Genomic DNA, 20,471 nt, shown 5'->3' with positions numbered 1-20,471 from the left:
AAAAGAGAAAGTAATAATAAGTGCAGCAGCTTAGTTACGTTGTAACGTGAACGTTACGAGCTTCACGGCATATGAATTCCACGGTGAGGATTCCAAAGACGAATGGTCCGATCTTTACCGCCGGAGAGACAGTAATTACCGTCTCTGTTAAACCTCGCCGTTAAAACCGCGCCTTCGTGTCCCTTCAACACGTTCGCCTCATTCGTCGGTAAATCGTCAGTGCTCATCGTCCTCCGTCACGAGGTTTAGTTAGAGGTGTATAAAATATAAATCAGTTCTCATAAACTCGGGTTTTGGACTATAAACAAGCCGAATCGAGTCAAGTCAGAGTGTGCTCGAGCTCAAATCGTTTTCTTTATCGAGAAGAAAAATCGAGCTCGTCGAGCCAGGCTCATTTAATTAATTTATTTATTTTTATTTTATATTTTACAAATTTTAATATATAAAAGACAAAAATTATAATTTTAACATACATATTACATAAAATTTTTGAACTAAATAATTTATAACTTGTTTAGATATAATCAATATGTCTTTCTACCATTTGTTAAACACGAGAAAGCTATAGAAAGCTGAAGCGGGCAAGGTTGTTAAACACGAGAAAGCTTGTTTAGGTAATCAATATGTCTTTCTACCATTTGTCTTTGATACATTTAGTTTTCTGGCCCCAGAGGCTGTGAATATTTTGAGTAAGGTTCAGCGTGTCGTACACGGATGCTCTTCAGCTCCTATGTCCCAAAACTTCGTTTTTAGCAAGAATGGTTTTGCTATTCAAAATGGGGTTGCGGCGCAGCTTGTTGCCCGTTTGTCTGCCACTTTATTGTAATCGTTTTATAGTAAATTATATTTATAACATAAGTATATATATCAAAAAAATAAAAAAATTATAACTCTATATATTTTATTTTAGTTATTCTTCTACAATGTTTTACGTATCAAGTAGCATAATATATATATATAATTTTTATTTTTTTCTTTCTTGGTATGCTATTATTATATATAGATATTAAAATTTAGGGTTTAATCTAAACGAGCCGATCTAACGACTCGAGCCAATACCGAGCCACGAGCCGAGCTGACCCTGGCTCGAGCTCGACTCGTTTAGAAATCGAGTTTTTTTCGAGCTAATTCGAGCGAGTCGCGGGCTTTTTGAACAGCCCTACTCGGGTTTGGTGGAAAATATTTGAACCCTACCCTACCCTTCCCTACACAAAGTGTTGGTTTGAACCGGTTCAGATATAGGTAACCATTCTAATTGTCTCTTCGATAGACTTTCATTCAATAACTCAAAATGGTGGTTTTGTCGGTTTGAAACCGATTTGAGGAGAATCGGTTAGGCCAAAGAAGACAGGAACCGGCATCCAAACTCTCGGGTAGGGTCGAGTTGGAATTGGTTTGGGTCAAAACCGGTTTTTGTGAGTTACCGGGTCAAATTATAAATTGATTTACTGGGGCCAAACCGTTTTTTGTCCATTTATAGCTTTAGTGGATCAAGTAAAATAGTTGGAATTGGAAGTTGTAACCGGGGTTGAATTCGGGTTATTTGAATCAGGTTATTTTGGTTTGACTTTTTCAAAATGTTCATTTGAATTCGAACTGAGCTAGAAGGAAAGTCAAAGGAGAGCTATTGAGGTGTTGAGCTAGGGTTTTTTCATTTTTAAAGTTTTATTTAGATTAAAAGTGTAGAACCGAATACGTTATACAAGAGCATGTGAGCTTTACCCGTTAGGGTTATATGCTTAGAATTTGATTTTTGAGAATTGGCTTAGCCCAAAATTGTGTTAGTTTAGATAACTTGTGTTACTAGTAGGCTATTGTTGATCATTTCTAATTGGGTTGAATTTGATTATTAGTTATTAATATATATGTATGAGTGTGTCTACATCGATATTTAAATATGTTTATGTATATATTATTTGAATTCGAAAAATTGGGTAGGTTTGATCTAAAATTTTTCAAAACGAAAACTGAATTTGAAATTTGGGTTAAATAAGGATTCGATTCTAAGTTTGACTCAAATAATTAACTCATTAATATAAACTCAAAAGTAAAAAAATACATGCGACTCTATCAAGTAAGATAACCCTAAATTCACAGTATATTGCTATTCGTTGTGGTATATTTCTATGTTTATTTCATACTAATTTACATTTATGACTTAGGCCACTGTAAGTTTATGTATTATTTGATATGAAAAGACATCTTAGTGATAGGTTCGCGAATGATCTTTTAAGGAAGTGGTGATGACTCTTTATTAAGGCAGAAACCCGCCCAATAAATGCAAACATATACAAGTGCATGCAACATGCTTTATGTTACTAGTATGAAATCATTTATATAAATGTGTGTATACATTCACATTTTGTATATTTATAACACATGTATGTATGCTACTATAGGTGATGGAAACTTTGAAAACTCCTATAAGTGTTGTGACAACTCAAAAAAACTTTTATCTAACATTCTTTTTTCAATTATTTCTTCCTATGTAGCATGTGAAAGTTATATTTACTACAATATTTTTATTATTTTTTACACGAGTTGAATATTGAAACAAGTGTAATGGGCAGTTATGTTACGCATTCACTTGGTACTGTAACAGCTCGTTGCATATATTTCAATTGCCAATTTATGTAAAAAATAATTATAGTGAGTGGTTTACATATAATACATATGAAAAAAAAATATTAAATGGAATTATTTCGAGTTCTCGTAATTCATAGAAGTTCTTAAAAGAACCTAAACATTGTAGTGTATAGTGGTTTAATGTCATGTATGTAAGCGTATGCAACTATGCATATAAGTAACGAAATTACCTAAAAAAACATCAATTAAATAATAACGTATAATATCGATAGGGTTGTTTACGTTCAAATTATATTTAAACATGCGGATGATAGTCTTGCTCAATTTGTGACTATATAGGATTATGTGTCACAGTAAACTTATAATAAGAAGTGTATCAAGCATTGAGATCCATATATGGTTGAGATCCATATATGGTTATTGGAGTTGAAGTTCTCCCTAAAAGCAACAATTTCGTTATTTGTGATAGAGCTATGGTTTACTTACATATACATAACTTGCCAATAGCTTGTTGTAAGGCCCCGAACCCGGAAGCCCTACTTTCGCGTCGGATTTACTCATAAACACAGTTCTTCAAATCAGAGTTTATTAAAACTTTTCGCGGAATATAAAACATCAATCATTTGTTACAAATCATTCAATCTTTTCTTTGATACCATAACACAAAACTTTATATTTAAAACATCTTTACTTCTTTCTTCAGATGCCAGCCGTTCAATCCATGCCGTGTGTCATCCTCATGCTAACTCTATAATCAGCTCACCTGCGTGCATACTAAAAGTCAGCTACGCTGAGTGAGTTCTAGTTAATCAAGCAACTTATCATACAACCACTTCATACAATATATATATACGTATCCGAAGACACATAGTCCACTGTCTAACATGCCACTGTTTAACCACTTAATTACCCCTACAGCTTAGCCACTTAATTACAAAGGCACGTATAGGCTTTCCCTATCACGCACTCACGCTATGCCACTTAATAACGAAGGCACGTATAGGCTTTCCCTATCACGCACTCACGCTATGCCACTTAATAACGAAGGCACGTATAGGCTTTCCCTATCACGCACTCACGCTATGCCACTTAATAACGAAGGCACGTATAGGCTTTCCCTATCACGCACTCACGCTATGCCACTTAATAACGAAGGCACGTATAGGCTTTCCCTATCACGCACTCACGCTATGCCACTAACACCCTTACTAGACTCCTGCTACCTCTAACACACTCTACCTCAACCTGCCTTGGTCACACTCATATTAGTTTAGTATTTACGTAGTGAACAAGTCACATCACATCATTCATACACACTATCAACCACTTGGCAATCGCTATCCTTGGCGATACGTGCAATATCCGAAGATCGTTCACGTACCGACAAGCATTATAAATATATACCTCATATAACATCTATAGCATACACTTACCACTTAAAGTAAGTGGATTCACACTTCACATCGAGTATGCACACAGCCCCGAAAACATAACAAGGAAATGGGGCTAGAAACTCACCTGAATACGGTTACGTTCTCCGTTGATTGTAATTCCTTTCTTTAACTGGGCTCGGCTAACTGTATAATATTTACACATATCAATTAACTACTACTACTCGTTTTCGATAACTGCCTTAACACATTTTCCATTAGGTTTTTAATTCATTTGATAAACGAACTTCGCTTCAGGCGAAGTTGAACCTTAGGCGAACTTGGAAACAACTTGGTTCTGGCTTGATTCGATCGAATAGGGACATATTCGATCGAATCGGAACACGTTCGATCGAATACAACACGTTCGATCGAATACAACACGTTCGATCAAACAGGAACACGTTCGATCGAATAGGAACACGTTCGATCGAATACAACACTCATTCGATCGAATACAAAACCCATTCGATCGAATGAGTTGGAGACCATTCGGTTGCTTCCCTATTCGGTCGACTGGACTTGTTCGATCTACGCATTCGATCGAATGGACTGATTCGATCGACTGGTTCGATCGAATGAGTCTGATTCGACTCCTTCAAGCTGGCGACGGAGAAACCCACGGGTTTTTCCAGATTTTCCAGATTTCGACCCAAAATCGAAGTTTTTGACATGGAAATGCTCGGGATTGAAAGGGCTATCGATTCCTAGTACTTTTAAACACAAAAGCTTGCATTTTGACACCAAAACAAGGCGGTTTTTGACCCGAAAACTCAAGTTACGAAAATGGGAGTTTTTGCTCGATTTGAGGTCGAAAATGGTTATGAAAACGGATGATTTTCGAGAGGGACTTACCAAAAACGATTAGGAACAAGATTGTGGACTCGGATTTGTGATTTGAGAACTTTCTCTCTCTAGCTTCTCTCTCTAGAAATGAGAGTGTTTGTGTGGGTGTAAGTGAAGGAAGATGGTGAAAATGGTGGAAGTGTCAAGAACTTTCGTTTATATACTACGGGTTTGGTTAGGCTCGGGTTGGCTTCCTACGGGTCGAGACAGGCCGAGTTCATAAAATAACTAAGCCCAAGACCCGTTCCTTACTCGACATTAAATAACTAAAACGTGAAATTACTAAACATAACTTCCTTTTATTTATCAATATAAAAATTTCGGGATGTTACAAGTCTTCCCTCCTTAAAGAGGTTTCGTCCCAGAAACCTAACTTATTCCCTATAAACGGAAAACTTCTTATATTTACACGCTTTACCATCACACAACTATTTATTATAACCAACATGCATTCAAGTTAAATTCATAGATCGTTCATACTAAAGCACAAGAAGTCACAAGTACTTCATAACATAAAAGGAAATCATTCAAGCTTGCTAAACAACATAGGTTCAACTGTAACATAAAACACTCTTTAACTACTAAACATAAAACAACTGTGACATGCCACTTATTCTCCTGCAACCTCCTCAGCAGCTAATAGACCATCCCTTCACGCGTTTCCTCTTCCTTCCCTCACTGCCACGGCTTCTCTACACTCCCTAGCTATGTGACCTGACTTACCACACCTATAACACTTCTGGTCCTCGGTGCATTCACGGGAGAGGTGCCCCTCCCTCCCACATCGGTAGCACTGGTTTGGACCAGCCTTGCATTCCCCCAAGTGCATCTTTCCACACACCTTACATGCTCCACTCCCTGCCATCTTCTGTGTCCTTCTCCCTGCATGTTCCACGATATCCCCAGCTCTTTTAGTTCCTTTCCCTTTTCCCTCATCTTCCACTCCCACATCATCCGCCGCCAGATCATCATAGACTATCTCCGCCAACTCGACCGCAGACTCAAAGGTAACAGGTTTGTTGGCCCTGACCAACATGCGGACCTTCTGGGGAAGTCCTCTAACGTAGCACTTGATCCGTTTCGCCTCGGTGTTCACCATGTCAGGTACCAACCTAGACATGCGGTTGAATTCAGTGGTGTACTCACGATGTGTCATCTTGTCCGCCTTTAGATTCAGAAACTTCATCTCGGCCCTCTCAACCTCAGCATCAGCACAGAACCTTTTCATCACTAACTCCTTAAGGTCATCCCACCTCATGGCCTTAATCTCCTCTCGGGTCTTCCTTTGTTCGACCGTTTCCCACCAGTACATGGCCTCATCTTCAAATGACTGAGTGGCATAACCCACTGCTTGGTCAGGACGACACTCGCTAATGCGGATAACCTTATCCATGGCGGTTATCCACTGAAGAGTAGCGATTGCGTCTCCCAAACCAGTCAACTTAGGCGGGTCACAACCTTTGAAGGACTTATAGTTGCAACCGCCTCGGCCCCTCTTCCTTTCATCATCTTTCACAGACTTTACCTCACTCGAGTTATCCCTTTCCCTCTCGTCATTCTTTCTATTATTACCACCTGCCCCTTCAACGGTTCGTTCACGGCTTCCAGCAGACCCTTCGGGATTCAGGTTCTTCACAGCAGCAACTACAGCTTGAACAATGGCTGCTTGAACTGCAGGGCTAAGTTGAACTTCTTCGTTGTTGTTCTGGTCTCCTCCAGCTGCGCTTCCTTCATCTTCGGTGTGGGAAGCTTCTTCCACCGAGGGTTGCCGGACAAGACGAGGCCTGCCACGACGCCCAGTGCGACCCCCAGTTTCAACAAATTCTCCAGCTCCAGCCATCGTAATCTAAAAGGGAAAACACAAACATCATCACTCAAGGATCTATCTAGTACAAGGATAGTAAGGCTAACAGGTAATAACAGTGGCCAGTTGTGATTAGCTGATCACGTTACTTTCCGTGTCCTATACACTTCCCTTTATGAGTCCATTTGTGCTGGTTCTACATAAGCAGTTTGTCAAATCAAACAATCAATTATTCCTATCCCTAACGTTCACATATCTTTCTTTTCTCATTAACATATATCATTTAATCATACACCTTACCTTTACTGATCTTGCTTGAGCGACACATGGCATTCTTGAACTGGCATCTTCTTTCCTTTCTTACTTAAATCCCATTTTCTGTTCGAGTCTAAGCATGTAGGATGCTTAAATCTCTCGAACTTATGCTCTGATACCAACTTGTAAGGCCCCGAACCCGGAAGCCCTACTTTCGCGTCGGATTTACTCATAAACACAGTTCTTCAAATCAGAGTTTATTAAAACTTTTCGCGGAATATAAAACATCAATCATTTGTTACAAATCATTCAATCTTTTCTTTGATACCATAACACAAAACTTTATATTTAAAACATCTTTACTTCTTTCTTCAGATGCCAGCCGTTCAATCCATGCCGTGTGTCATCCTCATGCTAACTCTATAATCAGCTCACCTGCGTGCATACTAAAAGTCAGCTACGCTGAGTGAGTTCTAGTTAATCAAGCAACTTATCATACAACCACTTCATACAATATATATATACGTATCCGAAGACACATAGTCCACTGTCTAACATGCCACTGTTTAACCACTTAATTACCCCTACAGCTTAGCCACTTAATTACAAAGGCACGTATAGGCTTTCCCTATCACGCACTCACGCTATGCCACTTAATAACGAAGGCACGTATAGGCTTTCCCTATCACGCACTCACGCTATGCCACTTAATAACGAAGGCACGTATAGGCTTTCCCTATCACGCACTCACGCTATGCCACTTAATAACGAAGGCACGTATAGGCTTTCCCTATCACGCACTCACGCTATGCCACTTAATAACGAAGGCACGTATAGGCTTTCCCTATCACGCACTCACGCTATGCCACTAACACCCTTACTAGACTCCTGCTACCTCTAACACACTCTACCTCAACCTGCCTTGGTCACACTCATATTAGTTTAGTATTTACGTAGTGAACAAGTCACATCACATCATTCATACACACTATCAACCACTTGGCAATCGCTATCCTTGGCGATACGTGCAATATCCGAAGATCGTTCACGTACCGACAAGCATTATAAATATATACCTCATATAACATCTATAGCATACACTTACCACTTAAAGTAAGTGGATTCACACTTCACATCGAGTATGCACACAGCCCCGAAAACATAACAAGGAAATGGGGCTAGAAACTCACCTGAATACGGTTACGTTCTCCGTTGATTGTAATTCCTTTCTTTAACTGGGCTCGGCTAACTGTATAATATTTACACATATCAATTAACTACTACTACTCGTTTTCGATAACTGCCTTAACACATTTTCCATTAGGTTTTTAATTCATTTGATAAACGAACTTCGCTTCAGGCGAAGTTGAACCTTAGGCGAACTTGGAAACAACTTGGTTCTGGCTTGATTCGATCGAATAGGGACATATTCGATCGAATCGGAACACGTTCGATCGAATACAACACGTTCGATCGAATACAACACGTTCGATCAAACAGGAACACGTTCGATCGAATAGGAACACGTTCGATCGAATACAACACTCATTCGATCGAATACAAAACCCATTCGATCGAATGAGTTGGAGACCATTCGGTTGCTTCCCTATTCGGTCGACTGGACTTGTTCGATCTACGCATTCGATCGAATGGACTGATTCGATCGACTGGTTCGATCGAATGAGTCTGATTCGACTCCTTCAAGCTGGCGACGGAGAAACCCACGGGTTTTTCCAGATTTTCCAGATTTCGACCCAAAATCGAAGTTTTTGACATGGAAATGCTCGGGATTGAAAGGGCTATCGATTCCTAGTACTTTTAAACACAAAAGCTTGCATTTTGACACCAAAACAAGGCGGTTTTTGACCCGAAAACTCAAGTTACGAAAATGGGAGTTTTTGCTCGATTTGAGGTCGAAAATGGTTATGAAAACGGATGATTTTCGAGAGGGACTTACCAAAAACGATTAGGAACAAGATTGTGGACTCGGATTTGTGATTTGAGAACTTTCTCTCTCTAGCTTCTCTCTCTAGAAATGAGAGTGTTTGTGTGGGTGTAAGTGAAGGAAGATGGTGAAAATGGTGGAAGTGTCAAGAACTTTCGTTTATATACTACGGGTTTGGTTAGGCTCGGGTTGGCTTCCTACGGGTCGAGACAGGCCGAGTTCATAAAATAACTAAGCCCAAGACCCGTTCCTTACTCGACATTAAATAACTAAAACGTGAAATTACTAAACATAACTTCCTTTTATTTATCAATATAAAAATTTCGGGATGTTACACTTGTTATGTGTTACTTTTCATTGTTGGTGACCCGACTCGTCACCAGTTTCAGGGAAATCCAGCTCAAAGCTCTGTTGTGATAAAACTATTCGCTCGCACATGAATTTCTGTCACAATCGAGACTCAAACACCCGATCTTTCATAAGGAAAGCCATGGGGTTACAACTGGACCAATTGGCCTCTGCTGTGATAACCCATATCTTATTCTTCAACTTCAACTCTATCTTTGTCTCTAAATTGTTATAATTATTTCTTTCTCTTTCTTCCTTATCAATCTCATATTTTAGAAATGAAGATAAAGATACATTGCAAATGAAAAGAGACATAGACAGACTCTAAATTTTAAAGATGAAGATAAGGATAAAGAATGAAACGCAAATGCTTAATCTGTATCAAATGATTTCTAATCTAGCGGTATCAGATGATATAAACTATACAGAAGTATCCCTTCTCATTAGGAGTTTTATGGTTTTAGTCTCACACTAGACAAATACATAACATAGACTAGGTTTAGGAATAGAATTTATGGTGCACGTTCAAAAGAATTTATATAAAGTGTAAAACACGTATTGTCAAACTTTTAAAGGCTCGATGCTACAGTTTGTTATTAACGACCCTAGATTAAAAATATAGATTCAACTTTACATGAAATTCATCCTATAGTACACTAACAATGTATTTTATACTAAACTAATGTTTGACTATTCACGACAATTCAGTTAAACTGATAATTGCACGGAATAACGAATAATAACATACTTTAAATTATTCATAGAATCTATAAAACATGATATTTTAAGACAATATCATAAGGTTAATACATCGTAAATTATAAAATATTCCATGTCGTAAATTGTAACTCCATATATTTTAAGTTAATTTTAATGTTATTGTAAAAAGAATCCAACGTAGGGTTCCTTAACGACACAGCTACACACAGCTTTTCAGGTTTACACCACTTATCGTTTACAGAGCCCTGACACGTGTCACATGTTGGAGAGCTGACATGGGTCCACCACACCGCCACACTACAAATGTACACCGAACCCATTCGTTTTTTCTCCCGATTCTCACCGATAAATGAGACCCAATGAACTAAATTAATTTATTTGCATAAGCAACAACAACAATAATATTATAAGCTCACCGGAGTTATATAGTCTCCGGCTATATTCACCGGAATATAGTAGCCGGAGGAGGATGAGGATGTCGTGGAAGACGTGGTGTTGATTGAGGAAGGTAAAACTTCTGGCGACCCCACGGTGGTGACGGTGAACTGCCCCGATAAGGCCAGGCTCGGTTGTGACTTGTTAAGGATTGTACTCGAATTCGGACTCTATGTTACCCGTGGAGGTCAGGTTTTTCCCAAGTTATCGGTTTTGTCGTTCAAAATATATTGTCTGTCTCTTTATTGTAATTTGGATCGTTTTTAGTTTTTTTAACTCAAGAGTTATTGAAAGTTAGTTTTGTTAACAGTGTTTTCAGAATCGTTAGACGACTAGATTTTAAATTTATTATGGAAAAATATCCATATAACCGGTTAATATTTAAAATTTTCTTTTTAGTATTTAAGATGTTAAATTGACATGCATTGCGTGTCATTTGGTGAAACATATTTCTATCTGGCGCAACAGACCAACCAGGCTAAATTTTAATTTTTGTATGGAAAAACATCCATATAGCCTGTTAATATTTAAAACATCCTTTTAACTTTTTAGAAAAGTTAAAATTATTGGTCAATCATTCAGTGCATGTCATTTGGTGCGCCAGATTTTGATCTGTCAATATTTAAAACATCCTTTTAACTTTTTAAAAAAGTTAAAATTATTGATCAATCATTCAGTGCATGTCATTTGGTGCGCCAGATTTCGATCTGGCATGACAGACCAACCAGTTTAAAAGACGAACAAGACTAAAATTCAAAATTATATATGGAAGGTCATCCATACAGCCTATCATAATTTTAAAATATCCTTTAATTTTTAAAATTACCAATCAACCATGCGATGCATGTCATTTTCCTTTTAACTTTTTAAAAAAGTTAAAATTATTGGTCAATCATTCGGTGCATGTCATTTGGTGCTTTTAACTTTTTAGAAAAGTTAAAATTATTGGTCAATCATTCAGTGCATGTCATTTGGTGCGCCAGATTTTGATCTGTCAATATTTAAAACATCCTTTTAACTTTTTAAAAAAGTTAAAATTATTGATCAATCATTCGGTGCATGTCATTTGGTGCGCCAGATTTCGATCTGGCATGACAGACCAACCAGTTTAAAAGACGAACAAGACTAAAATTCAAAATTATATATGGAAGGTCATCCATACAGCCTATCATAATTTTAAAATATCCTTTAATTTTTAAAATTACCAATCAACCATGCGATGCATGTCATTTTCCTTTTAACTTTTTAAAAAAGTTAAAATTATTGGTCAATCATTCGGTGCATGTCATTTGGTGCTTTTAACTTTTTAGAAAAGTTAAAATTATTGGTCAATCATTCAGTGCATGTCATTTGGTGCGCCAGATTTTGATCTGTCAATATTTAAAACATCCTTTTAACTTTTTAAAAAAGTTAAAATTATTGATCAATCATTCGGTGCATGTCATTTGGTGCGCCAGATTTCGATCTGGCATGACAGACCAACCAGTTTAAAAGACGAACAAGACTAAAATTCAAAATTATATATGGAAGGTCATCCATACAGCCTATCATAATTTTAAAATATCCTTTAATTTTTAAAATTACCAATCAACCATGCGGTGCATGTCATTTTCCTTTTAACTTTTTAAAAAAGTTAAAATTATTGGTCAATCATTCGGTGCATGTCATTTGGTGCGCCAGATTTTGATCTGTCAATATTTAAAACATCCTTTTAACTTTTTAAAAAAGTTAAAATTATTGATCAATCATTCGGTGCATGTCATTTGGTGCGCCAGATTTCGATCTGGCATGACAGACCAACCAGTTTAAAAGACGAACAAGACTAAAATTCAAAATTATATATGGAAAGTCATCCATACAGCCTATCATAATTTTAAAATATCCTTTAATTTTTAAAATTACCAATCAACCACGCGATGCATGTAATTTGATGTAGATTTTAATTTGGCGCAATAGACCAACCAGTTTTAAAGGAAAATCAAACTAAATTTCAAATTTATTTACGGAAAATCATCCATATATACTCAAGTTAATAATTTAAAATATCTTGTAACTTTTTAAAATTACTAATCAACCATGCGCCACATGTAATTCAACGCGTAAGTTTTTAATCTGACACACAGTAGACCAACCAATTTAAAAGAACCAGACTAAATCAATTTATTTATCTGTGTAACCGGTCAATGTTAAATACATCCTTCTAACTTTCAAAATTACCGATCAACCAAGCATCGCGCAAGATTTCATTCTGGCGCAACAGATCAGATTATTTTAAGACGACAAATTTAACATGTGGCCACATATTTCTATGTTGAATAGTTCTTAGTTAGTCATGACTTGTCAAAATATTTGATAATTTTCCTTTAATATATCCACATCTATTAACAAGTACTAGTTCGATGATTAGTGTCATTGTTGTCATCAGACTTCTCAACCGATGGAAAATGGTGCTACATAGTGTTGTGGGTAGTCCCGTGCCCAATTTCACTCAGGGTTGATTGGGAGAACTTGAACAAGCGACTTTTATCTTGTTGTCCTTCATTTTTGCCGACATTTTATCTTAATCAGCTTACCATTGGTTCTAAACCACCTTCACTATACCTACTGACAGTCTTCTCCCTGGATCGAAAAGGGTTGATACATGGTATATAATAAATTAATAACCGCCCTTTTGTTTTTTATTATATATATTTAAAGTGTTATTAATGTTCTGATACATGGTAATAACTCACTTTATAGACGTGACCGAAGTTCTTTGTGAGCTAGATCTATCAATTCAAAGAGTTAAAGTGACAACAACACCGGATGGAAAGGTTTTGGACATGTTCTTTATTACAGATGCCATGTAAGTCTTTCTAACCACCCAACTTCCAGCATCGATATCTTATTGATCTTAGCTCTGTTTTGGACGCAATTTAGTTCGTTGCAGCACTATCACACGGTAGAAGCAGACCCAGAAATTGTTACTTATAAAAACTTAAATGAATATAATTATTTGAGTCCAAAGTTAGTGAAAAATAGTTTTCACTAAAGTTTTGCAACATTTTTTTTACGCCATGATATGAAGTATGAACTACCGACTAATGTGAAAGATTGCTCAATTAATAACAGGGACCAGCTTCACACAAAGATTAGGTGTGAGGAAACATGTGAGCACCTTAGGGTCATTTTAGGAGAGTGTTGTATCAGCTGTGAACTTCAGTTAGCAGGCCCCGAATACGACACTCAACAAGGGCATTCTTGTATTTCTGAAGAAGTTGCAGAAGAATTGTTCAGCAGTGCAATTGTTGGCAAGGAAGAACAGCCGAACAACGCTAGTATAACAGTTGATAACCAACTGAGTCCAACACATACCTTGCTTCAAATAAAATGTCTTGATCAAAAGGGTCTCATTTATGACGCCTTAAAGATTTTCAAGGACTGTGATATGCGGGTACATTATATGACCATCTTACTTTTTATATTATGCATTTATACTTATAAAAGTTGTGGATTTACTTTTTAAATTGTCTGCTTACTTTCAGGTTCTGCATGGAAGATTTTATGTTAGTGTTAATGGATACCGAAATTTGGACCTGTTTATCCAAAAGGAAGATGGAAAAGAGATTGTAGACGAGGATTCACAAGTTGCTTTATGTTCCTGACTAAAGGAAGAGATGTTGCATCCATTGAGAGTCATTATAACCAATCGAGGCCCCGATACAGAACTCCTGGTTGCTAACCGTGTTGAGCTATCTGGGAAGGGAAGGCCTCGCGTTTTTTATGACGTCACACTCGCGTTAAAGAAGCTCAGGATATGTGTCTTTTCGGTGAGTAGTTTCAACAATAAAGTGAACCCTTCAATATTATTACAATTTCAAACAAAAAAAAGCAAATTTTAACATCGAGTGGCGTCTGTTTGGATTTCGGCTTTGTAACGGGTAAATGTTTGATGAGCTTTACAGATAGAAAATTCATAGCCCATAGCTCTAGATATGTAATTTGGGTACATTAGTTTTAACCAAATAGACTTTTCTAGAACCGAAAACCGGTTATCTAATTCTGTTCGGTCTAAACCAAATATAAAATTCAGTTTAGTTAATACAGTTTCAGTTTAGTTTTTGTTCTAAGTGGTTCGAAACCAAATATTGAACACTCATACAGAAACTGAAAATTAGCAAAATGAGATGTTTGAATTTTGTAGGCTGAGATAGGAAGACACTCGGCATCAAATCGCGAATGGGAGGTGTACAGGTTCCTTTTGGATGAAACTGGGGGACTCCTATCAACCAGCAATACAGCAAAACGCGATATTGTTTACGAAGTGAGCCGAACATTGATGGGCTGGTGAGCAAAGGTTTCATGCATCCATTGTCCATAAAGGTCATCAAACACATGAATGAGAAGATTCTAAAAAGGCTGTCAAGACCAGTGCGGATTTATGGTGTAAAAATGGAAAAAAAATGTTGAAAAGTACTTGTACGTGTGATTGCAGTTCTGGTACATGCTTGCTATGTTTTGTAACAGTAGTGTGTATTCTGATTAGGAACAACCACTGACGGATTAACCCGAGCACAAGTTTGTGTTTTGAGGAACCAAACTTAAACAAGCTATACAAGTGGTAAAATGAGACATTAAAATCGAATAGCCAAACAGAACTGATAAGTGATTGAAAAACTAGTTTTTTATTACTAATTTTTAAAATTTGGTTTAGGCTAATTGGTTATAGTCTTATTTTGAACCCAACTGATATAACTCATATTAAAATCAACTTATAACCTTGACATTTACAGAAGCATGTAGAAAAGTGTTTTCCAATTGCTTTTACTTATATTTTTTTTAAAATATTTATAAAAAATATAACATAAGAAAGATTTTTCTGTTACTTATGTTTTTATCAGTCCTTAGTCTATTCTATAAATTTAAGTAATTGCTAATTTTATTTGACAGAAGATACAACTGAATTTTTGTTGATTGCAATTAGCTTGTTAACTGGTTATAACTGAAATTAATTGTTTATGAACAACATCAAGTACATGTTTAGTTATTGGTCAAAAATGTTCTGTTGTGACATTTTTATAGATAACAAAGGATTGTCGTTTGTACTCTAATAAAGTAAAAGGTTTACAAAAACCAGAACAGCACTTGTAGGTTTTATTTTAGCCATTAATCAAACCTTCAAATTTAAGAAGAGATTATGGTGGTTTTTTACTTTATAGCACAACCACAGTTTTGAGCATTCTCTAGAAAGCATGTGCCCATAAACTGAGGAACACAATCTACTTCAATCGAAAACTTCAAAACAGGAAACTAACGGTTCGACAAATTCAAACATCTCTCAAAATTCAGGCGTTTCAAATGCTAAATATTAAATAATTTGACAAAGTAGTACACGAATGAGGTCTGGAGTCCACAATAAAAATGCTAAATAGTTCAGATCATAAGCTAAAAACCAGCAATAGGTTTCAGTAAAGGGGAGACCCAATCAGATGCGTGAGTTGGAAGAAGACCAAGCGTGTTCAACTTCCAGACACCAAGCAACATACCCCCCAAATTCAAGGCAATATATACTAATTTAGGTGCAAGAAGGTCCACTTTATTATCTTTGTAAGGCTCGAAAACCTTACCAACACCTTGAAGTGCACTCAATGGCTGCCAAAGGGCTGAAAATGTAATGCCAATGCTGAACAAATGGACGGTGCTACCAGCCATCCACATCATGAACCCCATCATCATTAGATTCTTGAACGGTGCTTGTGCTACTTCCCATGCTTTCTGAGACTTCCAGTTTGCCTCTGCGTCTTTCTTTTGGCAGGCTAGGGATGAGTCATCTTGATCGAGTGATGCACGAGTGAAGCCGGGTGGGTCGGGAATGTCACGGATGGACAGTGCGGTTGAGTTGTCGGTGAAATCAACGGCCCATTTTCGGCTTCCGATTACTCCTTTCCCCTTGTCCATCTATAGAAAGTTGAAATGAGATTAACATGTGAGTCATTGTTTTATCACCTCCATTACAACACACATATAGAGATGTAGATTATATTTTATGTATAATGGGTCAGATGGTCAAACGGCTTAAGCAGACTGACCATCCACAATAAGTAGGCCTAAAATTCTAAAAATACCCAAAAACATGCCTACTTATCTGCCACGTCATAAAAACACTCATTTTAAAGAAGACCCAAAACCCACCCAATAAGAAAACCTAAAAGCATTGCAACATCAGCACCACCTTTATACTAATAGAAAATGGGATCCGCCACCACCAACTCGTTTTTGTAAGTTTGTGGCAAAAAACCAGATGCTAAAACCAGCCATCAAAACCAACCACCACAATAATAAAAACAGATGATGTGGCGTATTTGGGGCTAAAACCAAGCCGTTGATGATGCTCAAACTAAAAAGGATACTGGCCAAATGGGTTAAATATACAGCAACTCATCTGAAGTGTATTCAATATGCCCAAAGTTGCACTATTTAAACCAAAGTGAAATTATCCATATTGTAATAATCTAGTTTTAGACTTTCTGTAACAACATTTAACGTATAAATTATTAATAAAACGCAAAAATGGATATAAGACTGAAGCAACCCATTTTGACCCACACCAATTTAATTCCCATTTTGATTCAACCTCCCAAGTCCCATCGCAGCCATAAACTTTCTCTAGGTACGATAACAGAACACGGAAAAAAGTCCGAGCACTTAGCTTGTGAAATACTCAGTTCATGCTATTAGCAATTAAATTTCAGATGGTAGCAGAATAAATAAAATAGAACATGGTTAGTTAACCGATGCAGTCTGCAATTCTTGAGTTTAACAGTAACGATAGAATCGGTGCTCTAAACTGTAGAATCAGTAGTCAATCACCTGATTAAGCAACTTCAAGAACAAGGAACTGGCAAACGGTTCTTATGGCTTGCTAATCACGCACACTCAGCACACCATTAACAAGAGTTAGAGAAAATAATCTGTATGTATACCTCAACATTTGACTTTAATTAACTAACTAAAACCAACCGATTTACTAACTTACATTACATAGACACAAATCAACTAACAGCAGAATCATGCTTCTTATCAGTATACATGCCCATAAATTAAGCCCTAAATGTGACTAACATCTTATAACTGAACTAGTTAAATTCCGCTTTGGACTCCGATGCGGATTCCAGTGTTTGATATCATATCTTAAACTCTTAACTTCTTCACAAACCTAATTCAATTCAAACACTCTAATTCACACTTAAATCCATAATTCTCAATAAATAGCATGCTCGTCTCAATTCATAGAATTAGATCTAGAAATCTAGAATCGGTTTCCGAAAACTGTGAATCGATAAAACAATACGATCAACTACTATGTGTAAGATCGACAATTCAGTACTCAATACAGCAATAAACTGGCTTCAATTGACGATTTAAACAAATATAATCAGATTAGTTCTGAATTACAGTTAATAAGATGTATTATAAAGCGAGATTGAGATTAATTTTAATAATTGGAGAGAGAAAGATATACGATCGGTTTAGAAGGAAGACGAGGACCGAGTGGTCGAGATCTATTCTATTAATCTGACTGACTGACTCACTTCACAAACCCACAAGGGGCAGCAATAACAACTTTTCAGCTAATCACAAAACTCACCCAACAATTTTTGGGCTTTTTATAAATTTGTCACCATACTTGTTATTTTTTTTATATTCACCACTAGACTTATTCATTATTTGAATTTACATTATACATTCGCAATAAGGCCGTTTTTAGAGCTTCTTTTTAGAGTTTTTACACATCGTGCGTTTATCTCTATTGCGATAGTCACTTTTAGGTAATATTTTTAAAGAAGTCATTTACCAATAACTAGAAAAATTGAGCTTAAATGGACCCTTTTGCAGATGGTGGGGTCGGGTAAGGGGTTAGCTAGTGGATAAAAATATAATGATAATTTTGTTAAATGTAAAAGATGTTAATGATATGACAATGTTTTTAGGTGTTTTTATGATTTCTTATTGGGTGAGTTTTTAGTGTTATTAAAGAATTGTGTTTTTTATATGTGGAAGCTTTCTATGTATGTTTTTGGATGTTTTTGTACCTCTTTATTGTGAATGCTCTTACATAGATATATGTTGCAAATAATTAACTTTTCTATTAAATACTTGGATTCCAAGAGATTTTAGAAAATGGTTAAAATATAAGATCAAAATAATGCATAAGATGAGTAACTTCACATACAAGTTTTAAGTTTTTATCGTATATCATGTTAATTACATGGTCAATGATCTAAAATGACAAAGATGTAGAAAGCATTAGCAGTATTTTGTTCCTTGATAAGAGTTTTACCTTGCTACTTAAAACTCTACCTCGCACAAATTAGTAAAGATTTAAGCAGGTACATGGAATAAAGGAATACATTTAAAATGAACAATAAACACATGGCTATTTGCGTTTTCTTTTCTGTGTATATCCGATTTAGTTTGTTAAGAAAAACGCATGACTGTGTAAATGTAAGTAACCAAACAAAACTAATTTACGAATGAAACTAAGTTGCCTTGGTTCATCGAGACTTGAATACAAGCACAATGTAACATATCACCCTTTTATGTATGTTTAGTTTCAGGAAATTATTTGATCATAACCAACTAATTGTATTGAATCATGTCTAGTGTTACAAAATTATCGATGCACACACTAAGGATGTGTTCCCGAGTTTTATTGAAGGGGCGAAAGGAAAAGAAAGTGAGGGAAACAAGAAAAAGAGTGTGTTCCTAAGTTTTTTTTTTTTAAACGAAAGAAAAGGAAATAATAGAAAAGTGTGTTTCTAAGATTTTTTTTTTTCTTGAAACGAAAGAAAAGGAATAATAAAAATGTGTGTTCCCTGGTTTCATTAATGGAAAGAAAAGAAAAGAAAGAAAAAAAATGATTATAGAGTTTAATGGGAGGAGATTGTTTTCTTTCAAAATGGAAGGAATTGATAGGAAAAGAAAGGAAAAAGGATGAGGTGAATGGCAAAGAAAATGATCAAAAGAAAAGGAATAGAAAGGCTTTCCTTTCTTTCGATTAATGAACTCTGAAATATTGCGTAAGAATCAAGGTTGTAAAAATGGATCATGGTCGGGAAACTAACCACCTTGCTGGTTAGGTACACATGCTACTTTAATGCAATGGTTGGGACTCTTTTTTCTTCTTCTTTTTCTCTCTTTTTATTTTTTGGTTGATTTTACATATAGCTATTTGGTCAAATCGAGTTTTGTTCTTGCTGAATGGTTAGAGAACTCGATGCCTTGCCTAATCTATAAGGGATGAGAAATATGTGGAACTTGACAACAATGTGACATGCGTTAGTGTTGTAACGATTTATAGCTCAATTTAATGTTTTGAAACAAGTGAACTTTATCCTTAAAACAATATTGTTTTTGACGTTCAATATAACAACTTGCTTTTGGGTTTGTAGTGAGCAACTCACCAATATAAAATGAATAAATGATATCAAGTTATACACCTTATCAAATTTCCATGGGTGGTGACTAGTTTGTAGTTATCGTTAATGGCGAAGTTTGGACGAAAATGTCGGGGGACTCAAATTGTATGAAAATTTTCATAAACAAGTGGGGCCGATATTTATTTGCCCGAAAACTGTCAATTTTATACTATCTATACAAATTTTCGGACGAAAAACGAGTTAATGTGCACTACTGCAAAAAAAAAACAGGGGGTACCGGGCCCCACCCCTGGCCCTCAATAGGATTCTCCCCTGGTTATCGTATTTTCCAATAATCATGGATAACTTCCTGAACCATGTATAAATTCATTATCATATTAAAGTATTTCAAAAGGTTATCGCAAGAACGATAGTCTATTTTATTTGAAAACCGTAACTTCTTATGTCGGGTATTAAACATACCAAAGATTTCCCTTTAACAAGCAGGGAGCTATCACAAATGTCTGATTTAAACGTTACAACTCTTCACAAAATAATATAACATTTGGTGGCTTAAATGTTAGCAGTTGGGCGGTTACAATAATGAAAACCTTAAATGCAAATATTAAGTGAGAGGTATGTTACCGCTGCTCATGATCATTATTGTTTACAATCACTAACACGTGTAGTCAATATCGCTAGCA

At 36.3% G+C, this 20,471-nt stretch overlaps 1 protein-coding gene and 1 pseudogene across 2 annotated transcripts; one reads left to right on the top strand and one right to left on the bottom strand.

Annotated features, from left to right (window-relative positions):
- Window positions 1-10,347: 10,347 nt before the first annotated feature.
- Window positions 10,348-15,000, top strand: LOC143585203 (ACT domain-containing protein ACR9-like; annotated as a pseudogene). Its single transcript, XR_013144517.1, has 6 exons — window positions 10,348-10,556; window positions 12,795-13,013; window positions 13,109-13,214; window positions 13,481-13,802; window positions 13,894-14,178; window positions 14,553-15,000. The product of XR_013144517.1 is annotated as an ACT domain-containing protein ACR9-like (transcript).
- Window positions 15,001-15,793: 793 nt separating this feature from the next.
- LOC143585220 (uncharacterized) lies at window positions 15,794-17,342 on the bottom strand. Its single transcript, XM_077067055.1, has one exon. It carries the CDS (start codon window positions 16,304-16,306, stop codon window positions 15,794-15,796), a length of 513 nt encoding a protein of 170 aa, XP_076923170.1. The 5' UTR covers window positions 16,307-17,342.
- Between the last annotated feature and the right edge of the window lie 3,129 nt (window positions 17,343-20,471).

This window comes from Bidens hawaiensis, unplaced genomic scaffold, assembly GCF_021521415.1.
Source record: "Bidens hawaiensis isolate Kalapana, Puna unplaced genomic scaffold, B.hawaiensis_p1.1 tig00033626_1, whole genome shotgun sequence".
NCBI classification, from domain to species: Eukaryota; Viridiplantae; Streptophyta; class Magnoliopsida; order Asterales; family Asteraceae; genus Bidens; species Bidens hawaiensis.
The sequence above is the reverse complement of the archived record's forward strand: the minus strand, read 5'-3'. Positions and strand labels throughout refer to the sequence as shown.